The sequence below is a fragment of the Primulina eburnea genome, chromosome 12 (genome assembly GCF_022965805.1).
Source record: "Primulina eburnea isolate SZY01 chromosome 12, ASM2296580v1, whole genome shotgun sequence".
Taxonomy (NCBI): domain Eukaryota; kingdom Viridiplantae; phylum Streptophyta; class Magnoliopsida; order Lamiales; family Gesneriaceae; genus Primulina; species Primulina eburnea.
In genome coordinates, this window is record NC_133112.1 from 35,498,151 (window position 1) to 35,512,863 (window position 14,713).

Consider the following 14,713-nt stretch of genomic DNA (forward strand, 5'->3'; position numbering starts at 1 on the left):
ACCATCGAACCGCATGAAATTATTAGTATTAATTTGATGAATACATCGTTTCCGCATTTTCATGTGCTATATCACGTTCAAGCAAATCTGCGGGAGGGAAAAATGAAGATTTGAAAGGGGGAAAAATTCGCATGTGAAGTCTATGTGAAATAAATGTGGATGATTTCCATTCTCTTCTCCATCACTTGAAAAACTTCATTCTCGTATCGATCTATAAATTACTGTTAATGCAAACGGACACGCATCAAGAAATTCGAAGAAACTGTCATTCTCAATTCCAAAACAAAGTATAGAATTAGCATTAACAAATTTCATACGGGCGAGGATTATATATTCCGTCCATGTACATGATGTACGTAATAAGAAAGTTAGGCACATGTTAAAGTGGCCACACGGTACACAAGATTGGAACGCATGCATATAAATTTACATCAAATCATATAGTTATTATCAGCGGTAACAATCGCATCCCTCAGCAGTCCGGCGTACAGGTAAAACTGTAAATATGTATGATTTTAGACTCAACAAACCGTTACCTTCCATGTAAGCCAGAAAGTGAACGAATACTTTTGCCACTGCTTACTTCATCATATGCTCCGGGTCCATCCACACACAGGGCATTGTTATTGACACTCATTTCTGAACTGGCATTACTACTAGTCGCAAGTGGAGAATCTGAGATGCCATAAGTCCTGCTTCTATTCAGCCCAGATCTGATAGAGGATGCAGGGATAAGTGAGCGTGGATTGCCTGGAACGGTTCGCCTTAAATCCTGCTCAAAAGCAACGTGCTTATATTAATTTTCCAGAATTGTCATGCCTTCAAATTATATTGAGCTAAATATTCTTCTGGAATGCATTCACAACTAATGAAGATGTATGGTTGGAATGTGCTGCATGCTGATAGAAGGTATTCGCAGAATCCACAATATGATTACCAGTATTTTTGTTGACAATCGAAATATTGGAGAAAGATGAAACAATAGTTTACATACCATGTGTCTTATGGCCATGTCTAAAGACTTCTTTGAGAGATTTCTTCCAAAGCCTGAACTGTCCGGAGATGAGGACTTCCCAGATAAGTTTCTGAGAGGCGAGAGTTTATCATCTTGCTTGGGTGGAACCAGTTTCCGCATATTTATTACCCTTTCAACCATTTTACTCCCAATAAGAACAGGGCTTACATTGTCATTAGCCTTGGCATGCAGTCTAGTTATAGCAGGCACTGGCACAGAGCTTCCACTACTATGAAGTAGGCCATTAGGGGGTCTTTTTCTTGACGGAGAACAAGATTGTCGTCTAATCCTTCCATTTGAATTAGGTTCAATTGATGATCGAGAACTTGGCGCTCCAGGTCTACCTCTAGTGGCTGAAAGTGGCCTCTCAGGTAATGATGTCCTTAAATTTGGTGGGGCATCAAGAGAGAACCCAGGCATCTCTGAAGGGTTCCATGGTCTGGGCTTCACACTAGGAGAACTAGACCGAGGCAACACAGGATTCTTCACTGCAGTGTTAACTGCCTTGTCAACTGAAGAGGTTGGGGACTTGAGTGAAACCGCAGTTGTGCTAGATGGTAATGTTGGTCTACGAGTTGGAGTTGCAGTCCTAGGCAATGGCTTTGTTGCAGGTATACTGGGTCTGCTTGCAGGTGATGAGGCTCTTATGGTAGATCTTGCAGTGGGGGTAGAAGATCTTGGTGGAACAACTGACTTTGATAAAGGCAAGGTGGGACGAGCAGTCGGGGTCGCAGATCTCAAAGGTTTGGATGTTGTGATTGATGTTACTTTTGATGTGGTTGACGAGGGTTTAGTTGCTGTTGTTAAAGTTCGTCTGTGTGATGCTGGAGTTGAGCTAGATCGAGATGATGTTGAGCTTAGAGTTGGACGTCCAGTTGGCGTTGATGGTCTTGATCCAGGACCACTCCCAGAGGAGGATGGCCTATGGAGCCCACCAGTTGAAGTGTTCAACCCAGAAGACGCAGTCAGCTGTCTAGAAGATAGATTGCTCCTCGTGGGTTCTGGCATGGGATTTGCTAGCTACAACAACACAATACAATTTGCAAAACAAAACCAGTTCATCATCCTCGAGGACAAATTTCAAGGCACACGTGCATAATATAAACTAAAACATGCAAAAACAGTTGCGAAGGGATTTTCCAGCTTTAACAACACAAAACAATTTCAAAAGAGTTCATCATTCTCGAGGACAAATTTTAAAGCACTCGTCCGCAATTTAAACTAAAACATGCTAACAACAGGTGTGTCATGGATCTGTATAATTCGAGGCTAGTCGACCAGCCAGTCAAAATTCAGGAGGTAAAATCAAAATTTTTAACTACTGAGTTCTATTCAACAGATACCATTAATGAAAATTAAAAGCATTCCATCTGTCAAAACAAAAGAGTGCCTCCAATTTATGAAACGAAATATAATTTAGCTTACTCTAGACTTTAGAGATGTCGGGTGAGCTTTCGTAGCTCCCAGCTGGCTCATAACAGTTTTCTGTGACTCCATTTCTAAAGAAGGAAAAAGGGGAGTGCCAGGAGGTGTTAAAAGCCTGCAACGAAGAAAAACCTTGGTGAATACCAAAATTAACAGCACTTTGATGATTCTGGAGTGAAATCAAAGACACAAGGGGTTAAATAACAAATCCTGATTGCACGCATTATTCGGGAAAAAAATCCACAAATAAAGATTATCGATTACATATTGCGTTCATCACCTATGAACAGGCTTGTGTTTACCATGTGCCCAAATTCTGATTTCATATAATTGAGTAAAAAATTCACCATTTGACAACTCAGCATGACAGAAGCTCAAACATTAAGTTCAAATCACAATTATTAGGTAGAAAGTGTGCGAATACATCCCAAAAGTTGTATCTGCAATTACCATTCATAATCATTTTTATCATTGTCCGAATTAAGAAAATCATCGGCACCACTCTTGCGGACAGGTGCAGGTGCAACTCTGCCTGAAGTAATATTAAACATCGGAGAGCTACCAGTTTTCGATCCTGAAAATAACATAAATGGAAGAATATAATTTACTCCAGTGAGAATGCAAAAAAGAAAAAGCAAGTAAAGGAGAAAATCTAATCAACTTCCCAACAAAGAGCTTACTACAATTAATTTAATCAGAAATCTAACTTTTGTTTACAGATTACAAATCACCATAAAATTAATGAACACCAATCTCAAGAACCGTCGAACAGTCACCGGTTTACAACAAAAACCACCACAAAAACAAGAATACTTCAACAGGAAAACTTCATTAAGAATACCAAGTGGAGCATCGAAGTCGTCGGAGTCCTGAAGGAGAAGAAGGTCATCACGTTCCTTCTCTCGCTTCCGCATTTCGCGAAACAGCGCCAAGTCTTCGTCTCTGTTATCCCTCATCCTCAGATTCCCCGTTTGCAATCTCTCCGGCGCCCTAAAACTTCGGTTCATCCCAAAACCCGACACGAAACGCAAACTCAAGCTCCGCGAATCATCCGCACGTCGTAACAACCAAGCTCGAAAACCCTAGCTCCTCCTACAACGTTCGAGAACACGATCTCCCTGAACAACGAACACAACGTCAGAAAATTCGAAAAATCAAAGGATCCGCTCCACCGTCTCGAGTATCACTCGGTATTTCAGATTCTTCGCACCAATAACCAATGGATTTCCGAAAAACTATTCACCAGACGACGCACCTACCTACCTAGAAAGAAATGCCTAGAGAATAATATTTCGATTGGTAGAGAGAGAGAGAGGGAAGTGGAAAATGAAGGTCAGAAGGAAGGTGAAGAAAATGAAGTGAAAGATGATGAAGGAAACAGGAATGGAGTGGCAGCTTCGTGATTTCATGAAGAATTGGGGGGACTTACACTGCCAAAATCTAGTATTTCAAGCTAAACAAGCCAAACAAATATAAATGTAAAATGGTCATTTTCTTTTCCTTTTTTTTTAAAAAAAGTAAAAATTTAATGATGTAATTTATAAAAGAAAATTTAGCTTTCTTATTATTATTATTATTACTAGTACATATATAACAATTACATACAGTAACATCATATTTGAGTCAACTCTACTGTCACATTTACATCATAAGATAACAACTATATAAAAAGGAAAACAAAATTTAAAAAGAAAGAGTTTATGAAGGCAAAAACTTGTATGAGACGGTCTCACGGGTCGTATTTGTGAGACGGATCTCTTATTTGGGTCATCCATGAAAAAATATTACTTTTTATGCTAAGGATATTACTTTTTATGCTAAGGATATTACTTTTTATTGTGAATATGGGTAGAGTTGACCCGTCTCACGGATTATAACCCATGAGACGGTCTCACATGATACTTACTCGTTTATGAAAGTCATAGATTAAAGTTAAATTTGACAAAACAGATAAATAAACATGTCCGAAGAAGTTTATAAGTTTAAACTTTTCCGCGGTCACGATAACGATAACGAGCCGGTTGTTTTGTTTGATCGACCGTTAAGATCAGTTCGTTTGGAACGCACATATTATGTTGCTCATCTCCATCTAAATTATAAAGGAAGCCAATTTTACGCGGTAAAGGTAAAGAATCGGGTGCCCAATCACGGTAATGGTTGACCTGTTATTACCTTGAATTAAATATTTATACATATTTAAGGTAAAATTACGAATGTACCCCGTCGGGGTGGTTTTCTGGAGGTATCTTGGAAGTTTGAACTACCTCTTTGAGGTGGGACTTTTGACTTGTTATTATCGTCTTGCCCCCCGAGGTTTTGAGTATTTACAGATTTGTCCCCCGAGGTCTTGACTCTTTAATTAGCTTTGAGTTGTCAATTATTTGAATAAGCCACATAATTTGAAATTATTTTCTGTATATTCCATATTGTTTAGATATTTGGTATGACAAAAAATGGAATATCACTGAGTCAAACCTAATATATCTTTGCACTATTTAAACGTGTTGAGGACAAGAGAATATGTTGTCATATTTGTCGGCCTTCGCAAATTTTATATTATATATATATATATATGTAAATTTTTATACAACATCACGATAATACTTATGTAAACAACCACTAACGTGATTTTCGCTTACTAAATGTACAAAACGTTAGATCAACGATGTTCAAATATGCGTCTACAATAGATTCAATGAATTTTATGTGTTCAAAAGTCAATTTTTTTAATTAATTGTGGGTCACATTAGTACAGAGGTGTGTGTATATATCTATATAAAAGAATCATACCAAATCAATATATATATATATATATATATATATATATATATATATATTTGATATGCTGCACACCTACCATGCACACTTATGTGAGCACCGATGAGGTGTCACTCACCCTATTGGATGTGATGAAATATAGAAAAATTGCGCATCCAATAGGATGAGTGACATCTCATCGATGCTCACATAGATGTGTACGATAGGTATATATATATATATATATATATATATATATATATATATATATATATATATATATATTAATTTGGTCTGACTAAAAGAATCTTAAGGAACATTATCAATAAATGACAAGATTAGTAGTTGTGTCCGACAGTCAAATTATTGTAATTAATTAAAATTGAAGGATAAGATTGTTCAGGATAATATCGAATTTTGAGGGAACAACACTCCACAACGCATTCGCATACCTGTTCTTTTTAATAAATTAATTCAATATAATTCAAGCATCTATAAAAATATATAGACAAAAACTTACGTGAAACAGTCTCACGAGTCGTAACTTGTGAGACAAATCTCTTATTTGGGTTATCCATAAAAAAGTATTACTTTTTTATTCTAAGAGTATTATTTTTTATTGTGAATATCGGTAAGTTGACTCATCTCACATATAAAAATTCATAAGATCGTCTCACAAGAGACCTACTCAAATATAATACATGATATTAAAATATTATCCTACTTTATAGTTCAAGAAACCACCCTTATTATTTTATTTTCATTTTTATTTTTTACTTTTCTTCATTTTAACATTCGTATTTGCAAAAACAGCAAGGTGTTTGAACAAACAAAGTAGCTATATGTTTAAACAAAAAATTGTCCTAGATTATACACCAAATTTCAATTTCAATTTCAATCATGATTCCTTGCAATCCATGGATGAAAATGATTTGAACTTGATATAGCATCGATTTGAAATTTACTCGAATTTTGTATATCCAAGCAAATCAGAGAATTTGAAATCAATCGGAGCTTGAAAGCACAAATATCAAGTCGATTAGAATGATTATGCACAAATATCATTTGATTATTTTCAAACTCGAATGGACTGAACATAGACTTAGATTGAGTACATATAAGGAAAACACTATTACCATCCATATTAGAGTGGCATCAAGAATAATTTTAAAATAAGAATACTGAACAAACCCAAGTTCTAAGCCTGGCAAATGTGAGACTGAGTTCTAGCTTGGCGAATATGTACATTAAGGTTAACTCACAGATGAAGAACCAACAGTAGGAAGTTTGAAGAATGTGCATGGAGTGAATTGCATCCGACGATTTTAATACTCGGTCAGGCCGCCTCATCAGCATCACTTCCCCCAGCATGGGCTTCATGGCCAACCCAATAACTACTTCCATCGGGGCCGGAAATCTTGAACCTGCACCAACCAAACAATGCTATCTCAAAATCAAGAAATCGTTTTTGAAATAGATTTCTATAATTTGAATGTGTTGGTATACCGTTCAAGAACCGATCTGCCTTCCTTGTACTTTTGACTTTTTTCTTGCGCAGTTTCCTGGAAATAATCAAACAAAATGAACATTGATTAGCCAAACACATCTAAACTTGCGACTGTCAGAACCCCGGGCCTGTGGGTTGCAATGGGCTTCACTGACGATACTGTTTATCTGTACACATCTTTATAAAAATGCTCAACTCAAATTGCCAGAAAAATGTATCACATAGACTTGTACATTCCATTATGCTCTTCCCACGATCCGATGCGGATATGTGGAATTACCGTGAAGTCAACAACTATGTTTGGCTATGGTTCTTACATATTTCCATCCAACAACTGAACCACATCTGACGCAGAAGATATCAGCAGCGACATGCATTCCTGTTGTCATTAGTCTCTCTTCCTTCTCCCCGAGAGTTACATTAACTCTGCAAAAGTAATCAATGAAACCTTTGGTATTTAACATGAATTCGGAAAAAAAGTTACAAAATTTTCCCGTTGCTTTTCTTGTCCTTTCGGATCATTTATGTACACGGGGAAAATAGGTCTTCACCAACCTATTTGCATATTGTCAGTGTATCATCTCAATCCTTGAAAAGCCGTGAAATCAAATGCATGTTTCATCATCCAATTATTCTATCAGCTGCCAAAGATTAGGAAACTTACACCTTATCGAAGAGATAAGCCTTCCCGTGCTTGCAGTAGAACGACTGAAGGGAAGAACCAACAACGGAAACAAGTCAAAAGCCAGGTGCTTGTTGAAAATACTAAAATATAACACATTAGAAAGCTTATCCCTCGATATAAGAAACTGCAAGAATTCAGTTTATAAAAGAAACATGGACATAAAAACAAGTACGCTATCGGCAGGAAAAATGCAAATAAAAGGCAGTTATCTTCAAGCTTGTACAAAAGAAGGGAGAAACTAAAATTTGTCATATCCTTGCTAGACGATCTAGGGAATAAATAATGAGGTAATCATTAGTATATACAGATTCCTAATAATGCTCAGTGCCATTAATTAGAACAGATAATGGATTCAAAACTATCCCAAAATAATTATCAAGGACATAAAACAAGAATAAATGATTGATCCAAACCAGTGACCCGCCTTTACCGATCCAATTCTCATGTTTCTTCCAGCTACAACGCTACAGAGATCACACAGAAAATTTAGCTGAGATATATGAAGCACGATCTCAACAATAAACAAGCTCGATCTTTGCCTAAATATCCAAAAGAGAGATGAAGCGACCAACCAACTGCATTAGAATTTGATTTTTTGTTATAAAACAAGTATTCTCCTCCACTGATTATTATTACAAAATAATGATAACAGTGAAATGGGACTGATATCATAGTAATTTAAAAGCCCACAATGCATGTGTCTAGACTCAAGGAACAGTGAGGCAAACCCTTTATGCCTAAGGCAAGTCACGGCACAACCCTTCGATGAATTGCTCGTCTTGACCTTGTGGTGCGACCGGGTCGATAAAATCCACCTTTTCACTTACAAACAAATATATATGATGAATTTTTCTTTGAATATTTATATTATGATGTCATTTCTCTTATGACGCCCCTCTCCATCTTGCCGTGTGCTTAGCTCTACGGTACTCAATACGCCTCCGTGCCACTTGCAGTTTTGCACCACGGATAAAAATGTGCGATATTCGGTAACATACAGCTCAAAGCAAAATGCAAAATTACGTGCATTAATCATATAGATAGCTGTAAAGTTTCAGTTCATTATATGTACTCCATGAAAGATTATCACTAAGCAAGCTACATAATTAAAACAATAGCGCCACTTAATCAAATTATAATTCCCTTATACATTAACGGGATCTTCACCATTAACAGACCAAAAACCTTCATAAGAACGTCAACCTCTCACAAGAGTGGATCGAAATCAAATTACCAGAAGAATTAACGAAACTGAGCATGTCATTCAAGATATAAATCAATTCCATTCAAGCACAAAACCCAAAAAAAAACTCAAATCGAACATAAAACCTTGGAGATGATATCTTCACTGACAGCAAGATGAGTCCCACAGTGCTTGCAGCTGTAAATCTTCCCTTCAAGAGTAACAGCAAACACCCTCCCCATCTCTCCCCCAATCTCCCAATTCTTCAATCTCCACACAAAAACACAAAAATGAATACAAATTCAGAAAAGGGTCTCCAAGAACTTGAATTTAATTGCCATCCATCTGGGTCCAAGAAGGTTTTCAGGAAGGCAAATGTAGACCAGACATAAGAAATGGATCAACAGGAAGCAAGTCTTTTGACGGCAAAATCAGGGTTGTTTTGTAGGTGACAAAAATCTCACGAAGATATTGTTGCGAAGTCACAGAATCGATTATCGGCGAGATTCATCAAATCTTATTCATGAGTATTGCTAAAAAAGACGCAAGTTTTTGTCAATGGATTGTGGGCGCTTACCCGTCAATCGTCTCTTGCGATCTTCTTACTCACACGTAACTAAATGTTGAAAGAACTAAATATAATATTAAAAAAAACTATGGGGAAAATTATAAAATTTTATTTTAAATATATATATATATATATATATATATATTCTAAAAAAACTATTTAATTTTTTGTTCTTACAAAGATATGTGATCTATGTGGAAATCCAAAAACTATACGCAAAACTCTTGAAAATAGATAAATGTTACGAGTCAATATTGTTCATAATTACAACAAAAAGTAAATATTTTATTATAAAAATAACTATTTTTCATATGTTACCCAAAAAAAATAGTTGTCTCGTAAAATGGATCCATGAGACCATCCTACTGTAGTTTGTGTGTTATAAGATTATGGTCGAAAAATATAGGCCTTTATGATTTTTAAATATTTTAAGAGTAAGTCTCTTGTGAGACGGTCTCACGAATCTTTATCTGTGAGACGGGTTAATCATATCGATATTCACAATAAAAAATAATAGTTTTATCATAAAAAGTAATATTTTTTCATGCATGACCCAAATAAAATATCTCTCTCACAAAATACGATTCGTGAAATCGTCTCACACAAGTTTTTGTCATATTTCAATAAGATGAAAATTGCAATTTGCGCCTACTTGATCATTGATCAAAAAGGGAAGATCCTTGTAATATTCGTGGTTGGGGATATCAAGATAAGAGGATCATTTTAAACATGTTCATCTTTTGTTAGTTCTTTTCTCTATGATGTTACACATACATGTATCCGGTCAATAAATTTCATGTATTTAGGTAATGTTTCCCAAATGTTTTATTTAAAAAAAAAAAGAAAAAACATTAAGTTTATTACCTACTACCAAACATTTAGGTGATATTTGGTATGAATGAATGTAGGGGTGATCACGGTGCGGTTTTTGCGGTTATTTTGAAAAATTCAAACCGAATTGCTATATGCGGTCGGTTAGTATTTTGAAAAATTAATTGCGGTTTTACATGAAAAATTAGCCTTGCGGTTTTGACCGGTTTCAAGCGGTTGCGGTCGGTTTACGGTTTTTAAACGAAAATTAAAATATTAGAACATATATTCTAATTTATTTGAAAACAACAACAATATATTGTCTTCAAATATAAAATATATTACAAAACATATAAAAATCAAAATAGATAAAACAATAATCAAGATTCAAAACCAAGGTAATAATTTAACAACACAACACATTCACAACAAAATGAAATTTATACTATTTTATCTTTTTTTTTACTTTCAAAATTCAAACAAAATATTGTAACAAAAGAAATAAATATTTAATAAAAGACTAATTTGAAGAATAATTAAGAAAAAGATAAGTTTTATTTGTAAAAATAATAATTTTGAATAGAGTTGTGATATAATGAATGATGACTTATTTATAAGAATATGTTATTTACAAATTATTATAATTTTAGGCCTAATATTATGACAAACGATTTCGGCGGTGCGGTTTGGTGCGGTTTTGACCAAAAAAATAATCGAACCGCGTATGCGGTGCGGTTTATGATTAATATTTTTAATCGCGGTTTCTATAAAATATTATGAAACACGGTGCGGTACAATTCGGTTCGGGCGGTTCGGGCGGTTAGTAAAAAAATTTGATCACCCCTAAATGAATGTAATAAGATATGAATTTTGGAATTATATGTCAATTTCATTATTATATTTGGTATAAAAAATATTTAAAATATTTAAATAATCTATAATTATTTTCTATCACTTAAAAATGTTTTTTTAGAAGTTAAAATTTTCGGCTTTTGAACTTCTTATTCTACTTATATTTAAATATACAAATAATTTATTTTCAAATTTATCCAAACATCAATACCGTTTATATTCTTTTTAATAAAAGCATTTAAAAAAGCTAAATTTGTTTAAATATTTTTTTAACTTCTTTATCCAAATCCACTTTTAGTCTTGAGAGTATTTTTTAACAAAATTTTATGCCATTGATTCAGTAATTTATCATCTACTTTGATAAATTTATTTTAAAATAATTTAAATATTTTTTATATTCAAAAAGTTATATAAATTATCTATTACTATGTGAAACTTCGTTATTTTTATACCGAAAATCTAATTTATCAAAAATGGGAAACTTTAAAATAAATAGTGATATAGATTATTTTTTTAATAAAAATTGGAAACTTTTAGTTCATCCACACGACTCTTTCGTTGTTGCACACTTGGGCCATATTAAAGGTGAAGATTTGGGCTCCAAAAAAACATGTGAATGGGCTACTCTTTCTGATTATTTTTGAGCCTATAAATAACCCATATATTTTGAAAAATATTCATACAAAACCCTTCAAAAATCTCCAAATAAATAGACAATTTCCGTAGCAAGTTGAATGCCATTGTCCAGAAACCATGTTTGCCGATACAATGTTCTGAATCTGATCTCCATTTTTAGAATGTATCAAAATACATTTTAAATATTATATCCAACTTTCGGCTCGATTCTAATGGGTAGATTTCTACAAACAACCGTAGCAAAAAGACTACTCAAATTCTATGCGAGAAAATACGATATATTTTTAGCTAAGTTTGTTATTCTGGTATTCGATCCATCCCTACTTGATGAGCGTTTCACAAAACACTCATCCCCTTATTTCTATCTCAAGATAAGAGTTAACATAAGGTGGAAGTGGATGTACAAAACATGTTTTGGAACTAGTGAAAAAAATCCAAAATATGAAGAAAATTTTCTTGTTTTAAGTTTCAGTTCACTTCTAATCCGTTTCAGCGCACTTTGGATCATGCATTGTAAAGACATTGATCTTTTATGAACTAGATTGGTTTTGGCTATTTGATTTGCTATAAGACTTGTTGTTTTCAATGTAGGTGTCTTATGCTTCGGTCTCGAGATTGACATGGTTAAGTTACGATTCCCACCAATTTTTTTTTTTGACGGTTAGAAACCCAACTCAACTCAACTCAACCCATAAGTTGACGGGGCGGCAGAACAACTCTACTATGAGAACTCCTCCCCTACTACCCTTACAATTCTGAATGACAATTAAGACCACTGTCTTATCATTTAAGATGAAATTAAACTGTCATTATTTCATAATTTGAGCACACATCGTAATAGTTGAATCATGGCCTTTATAATTATATATGTGATATTATGTTTAATATCACATATTATGTGATATATTTGTCTCATCTCAAATATTTTACAAGAAAAACATGTTTCCGTCATGTCTGATTTCATTTTTTTTTTCTAAATTGTATATGTGATATTATGTTTAATCGATCTTTATTGACCGAGTGTTTTCCCAAATATTTGTCTTTTATCTCCTCTCCTCATTTAATAACAAGGAAGAACTTAAAGAGCTTGAGCAAAATCAGTTTTGGAGCTGGTGATGATAGTGTTTTTAAGCCGCGGTTGTTATTTTATTCGAGTTACTCTTGTCTTTTTAAATTCTAAACGTTTGTAAACATTATTTGTTTTAATTTATTAATTGGACATAAGAACATATTTTGTTTTATGTTGTTTTTGAATTTATTTGTAAACGTCGATGGTCGTTGGGTGTGATATGCCTTCCCAAAAAAATTAATTATAATCAAACAAATAATATATCAAAGAAATTAAGGATTAGATATTAAAAAAAAAACTATTTTTTTTTTTAAATGGCTAGGGGTATTTAAGAAAGGGAAGGCATATTATTTATTGTTATGAAAATTAATTAATTTTTTTGTTGGATGGAAAAAATTATTTGCCCGAGTGGTTTTTCTGGTAGCTTCCCAGTTATTTAATTTCTGATGTTTGAAAAACAATCATTTTATTTATTTATTTTTCACTGTAATTTTGGAGTAGGGGTGGGCGTTTTTGAACCGAAGGCTAAGCCTACATGTACAGAGTCCAAGGCTGTTGGGCTATGTTAATTGGAAGAAGGAAGGCTTGATATGCATGTGGTATAAGCAAAACATAATCTTTCAAACAATTAACAATAAAATACTTGATTCAAATTATCTTGTCACCAACATTTCAAATTTGATACGAGAGCTTTTGAATACCGAAAACGTAGTGTGTTTCAAGACAAACCAAGTTCGAGCTCGATTCGAGTTTTTATTACCAGGCTCGAGCTTGGTTTGTCTTGAAATTACCAAGCTCGGGAAAAGCTCGAGTTCGGCTTGTTAAAAGTTCGTTTAGCATGTTAATCAAGTCAAACTCGAGCTTGATTCATTAATAGCTCGTTTAGCATGTTTAAAAAGCCTGGCTTGAGCTCGGCTCGTTTTCGAGCTCGTAAAGCATAGAATTGAGCTCGAGTTTGAGCTTGATTCGAGCTTGTTAAAAATTAAATATATCTATAAACTAATTTTAAATCAAACATAAAAATGTAAATTAATTCATAAATAACCAAAACGACGCGAATAAGAGCTAAAAAAACATAAATCAATATATTATTGAACATTCCAAAATAATACATCTAGAATATTCATCATACACTGATATCACCATATAAATAACAATGAAATAATTTCACCTCTTTAATACTTCAATTAAGTCTGGTGAGAAAGTAGAGAGGATGTCAAAGAATCCATTAAAATCAGAAATTACAAAATCATCTCCAATAACAACTAGTAAAGTATCCTGCAAAGTTCATAATAGCATTAGTACTAATATTTTTATTTGTCTTATGTTCAATTACTTCTATTGACATTAGTACTAATATTTTTATTTGTCAACTCAACAAATAAGTCAAGCTCAAGCTTATGAGCCACCTAAACGAGCCGAGCTCGAGAGCCTATTATCAAACATGTTTTCGAGCTCGCGGGCCGAATATATTTAGGCTTGAGCATTGTTTGATTAAATTTTTGAGCTCAAAATCGATCTTGAGCTTGGATTGATATGATTAACAAACGAACTCAAACAAGCTTTTTATCGAACCGAGCTTCGAATAGCTCACAAACAGTTTGGTTCATTTACATCCCTACCTTTAAACAATTAACAATTGAATACTTGATTCAAATTATCTTGTCACCAATGTGTCAAATTTGATACGAGAGCTTTTGAATGCCGAAAACACGTCGTGAGTTTGTTAATTATAAAGTCAGTAGATTTTATAAACTATTGTTTATCAATTTTAACGTCACATTTCGTAACAGAGTTTAACGTAGAAGGTAAAAAAATTCATCTGATCCAAAGATTCAAAATCCATGAATGTGATTTTCAGTTATAATCCATGAATTTCCAATCGAGTAAGAGCTGTAATCCTCTTAAGATTTTTTTTTTTTAATTGCGAGCATACAATTTGTAAGGATACATCCATTTCGTGGCCTGTGGGGACCTTATTTGATCTCTAAAATCCAAGTGATCCAATCGTCATTCACTCTTTGATATGGAAACATGAGTGTGCATATCTCTTATCTGGTTCCCCACTTGTCTCTCCACCTCGAAATGACATATCAAGAAAAAGGCTCCCAACCTCATTAAAAAGATTTAATATCATATATTAAATTAATTTTATTATTATATACAATACCATTTCTCCACCTAAAATAACTCAATTTATAGTCTT

At 33.9% G+C, this 14,713-nt stretch overlaps 2 protein-coding genes across 2 annotated transcripts; both read right to left on the reverse strand.

Moving 5' to 3' along the window:
* Positions 1 to 252: 252 nt before the first annotated feature.
* LOC140808445 (uncharacterized) lies at positions 253 to 3,777 on the reverse strand. Its single transcript, XM_073165591.1, has 5 exons — positions 3,282 to 3,777; positions 2,891 to 3,014; positions 2,441 to 2,555; positions 995 to 2,035; positions 253 to 772 (listed from the first exon to the last, which is right to left on the reverse strand). The coding sequence occupies exons 1-5, from the start codon at positions 3,445 to 3,447 to the stop codon at positions 533 to 535; spliced, it is 1,686 nt and encodes a 561-aa protein (XP_073021692.1). The 5' UTR covers positions 3,448 to 3,777; the 3' UTR covers positions 253 to 532.
* A 2,450-nt stretch (positions 3,778 to 6,227) lies between these two features.
* On the reverse strand, positions 6,228 to 9,227 carry LOC140807286 (protein yippee-like). The gene is made up of 6 exons (XM_073164079.1): positions 9,150 to 9,227; positions 8,719 to 8,835; positions 7,369 to 7,412; positions 7,022 to 7,130; positions 6,704 to 6,759; positions 6,228 to 6,621 (listed from the first exon to the last, which is right to left on the reverse strand). Exons 2-6 carry the CDS (start codon positions 8,812 to 8,814, stop codon positions 6,534 to 6,536), a joined length of 393 nt encoding a protein of 130 aa, XP_073020180.1. The 5' UTR covers positions 8,815 to 8,835; positions 9,150 to 9,227; the 3' UTR covers positions 6,228 to 6,533.
* Positions 9,228 to 14,713: the final 5,486 nt, after the last annotated feature.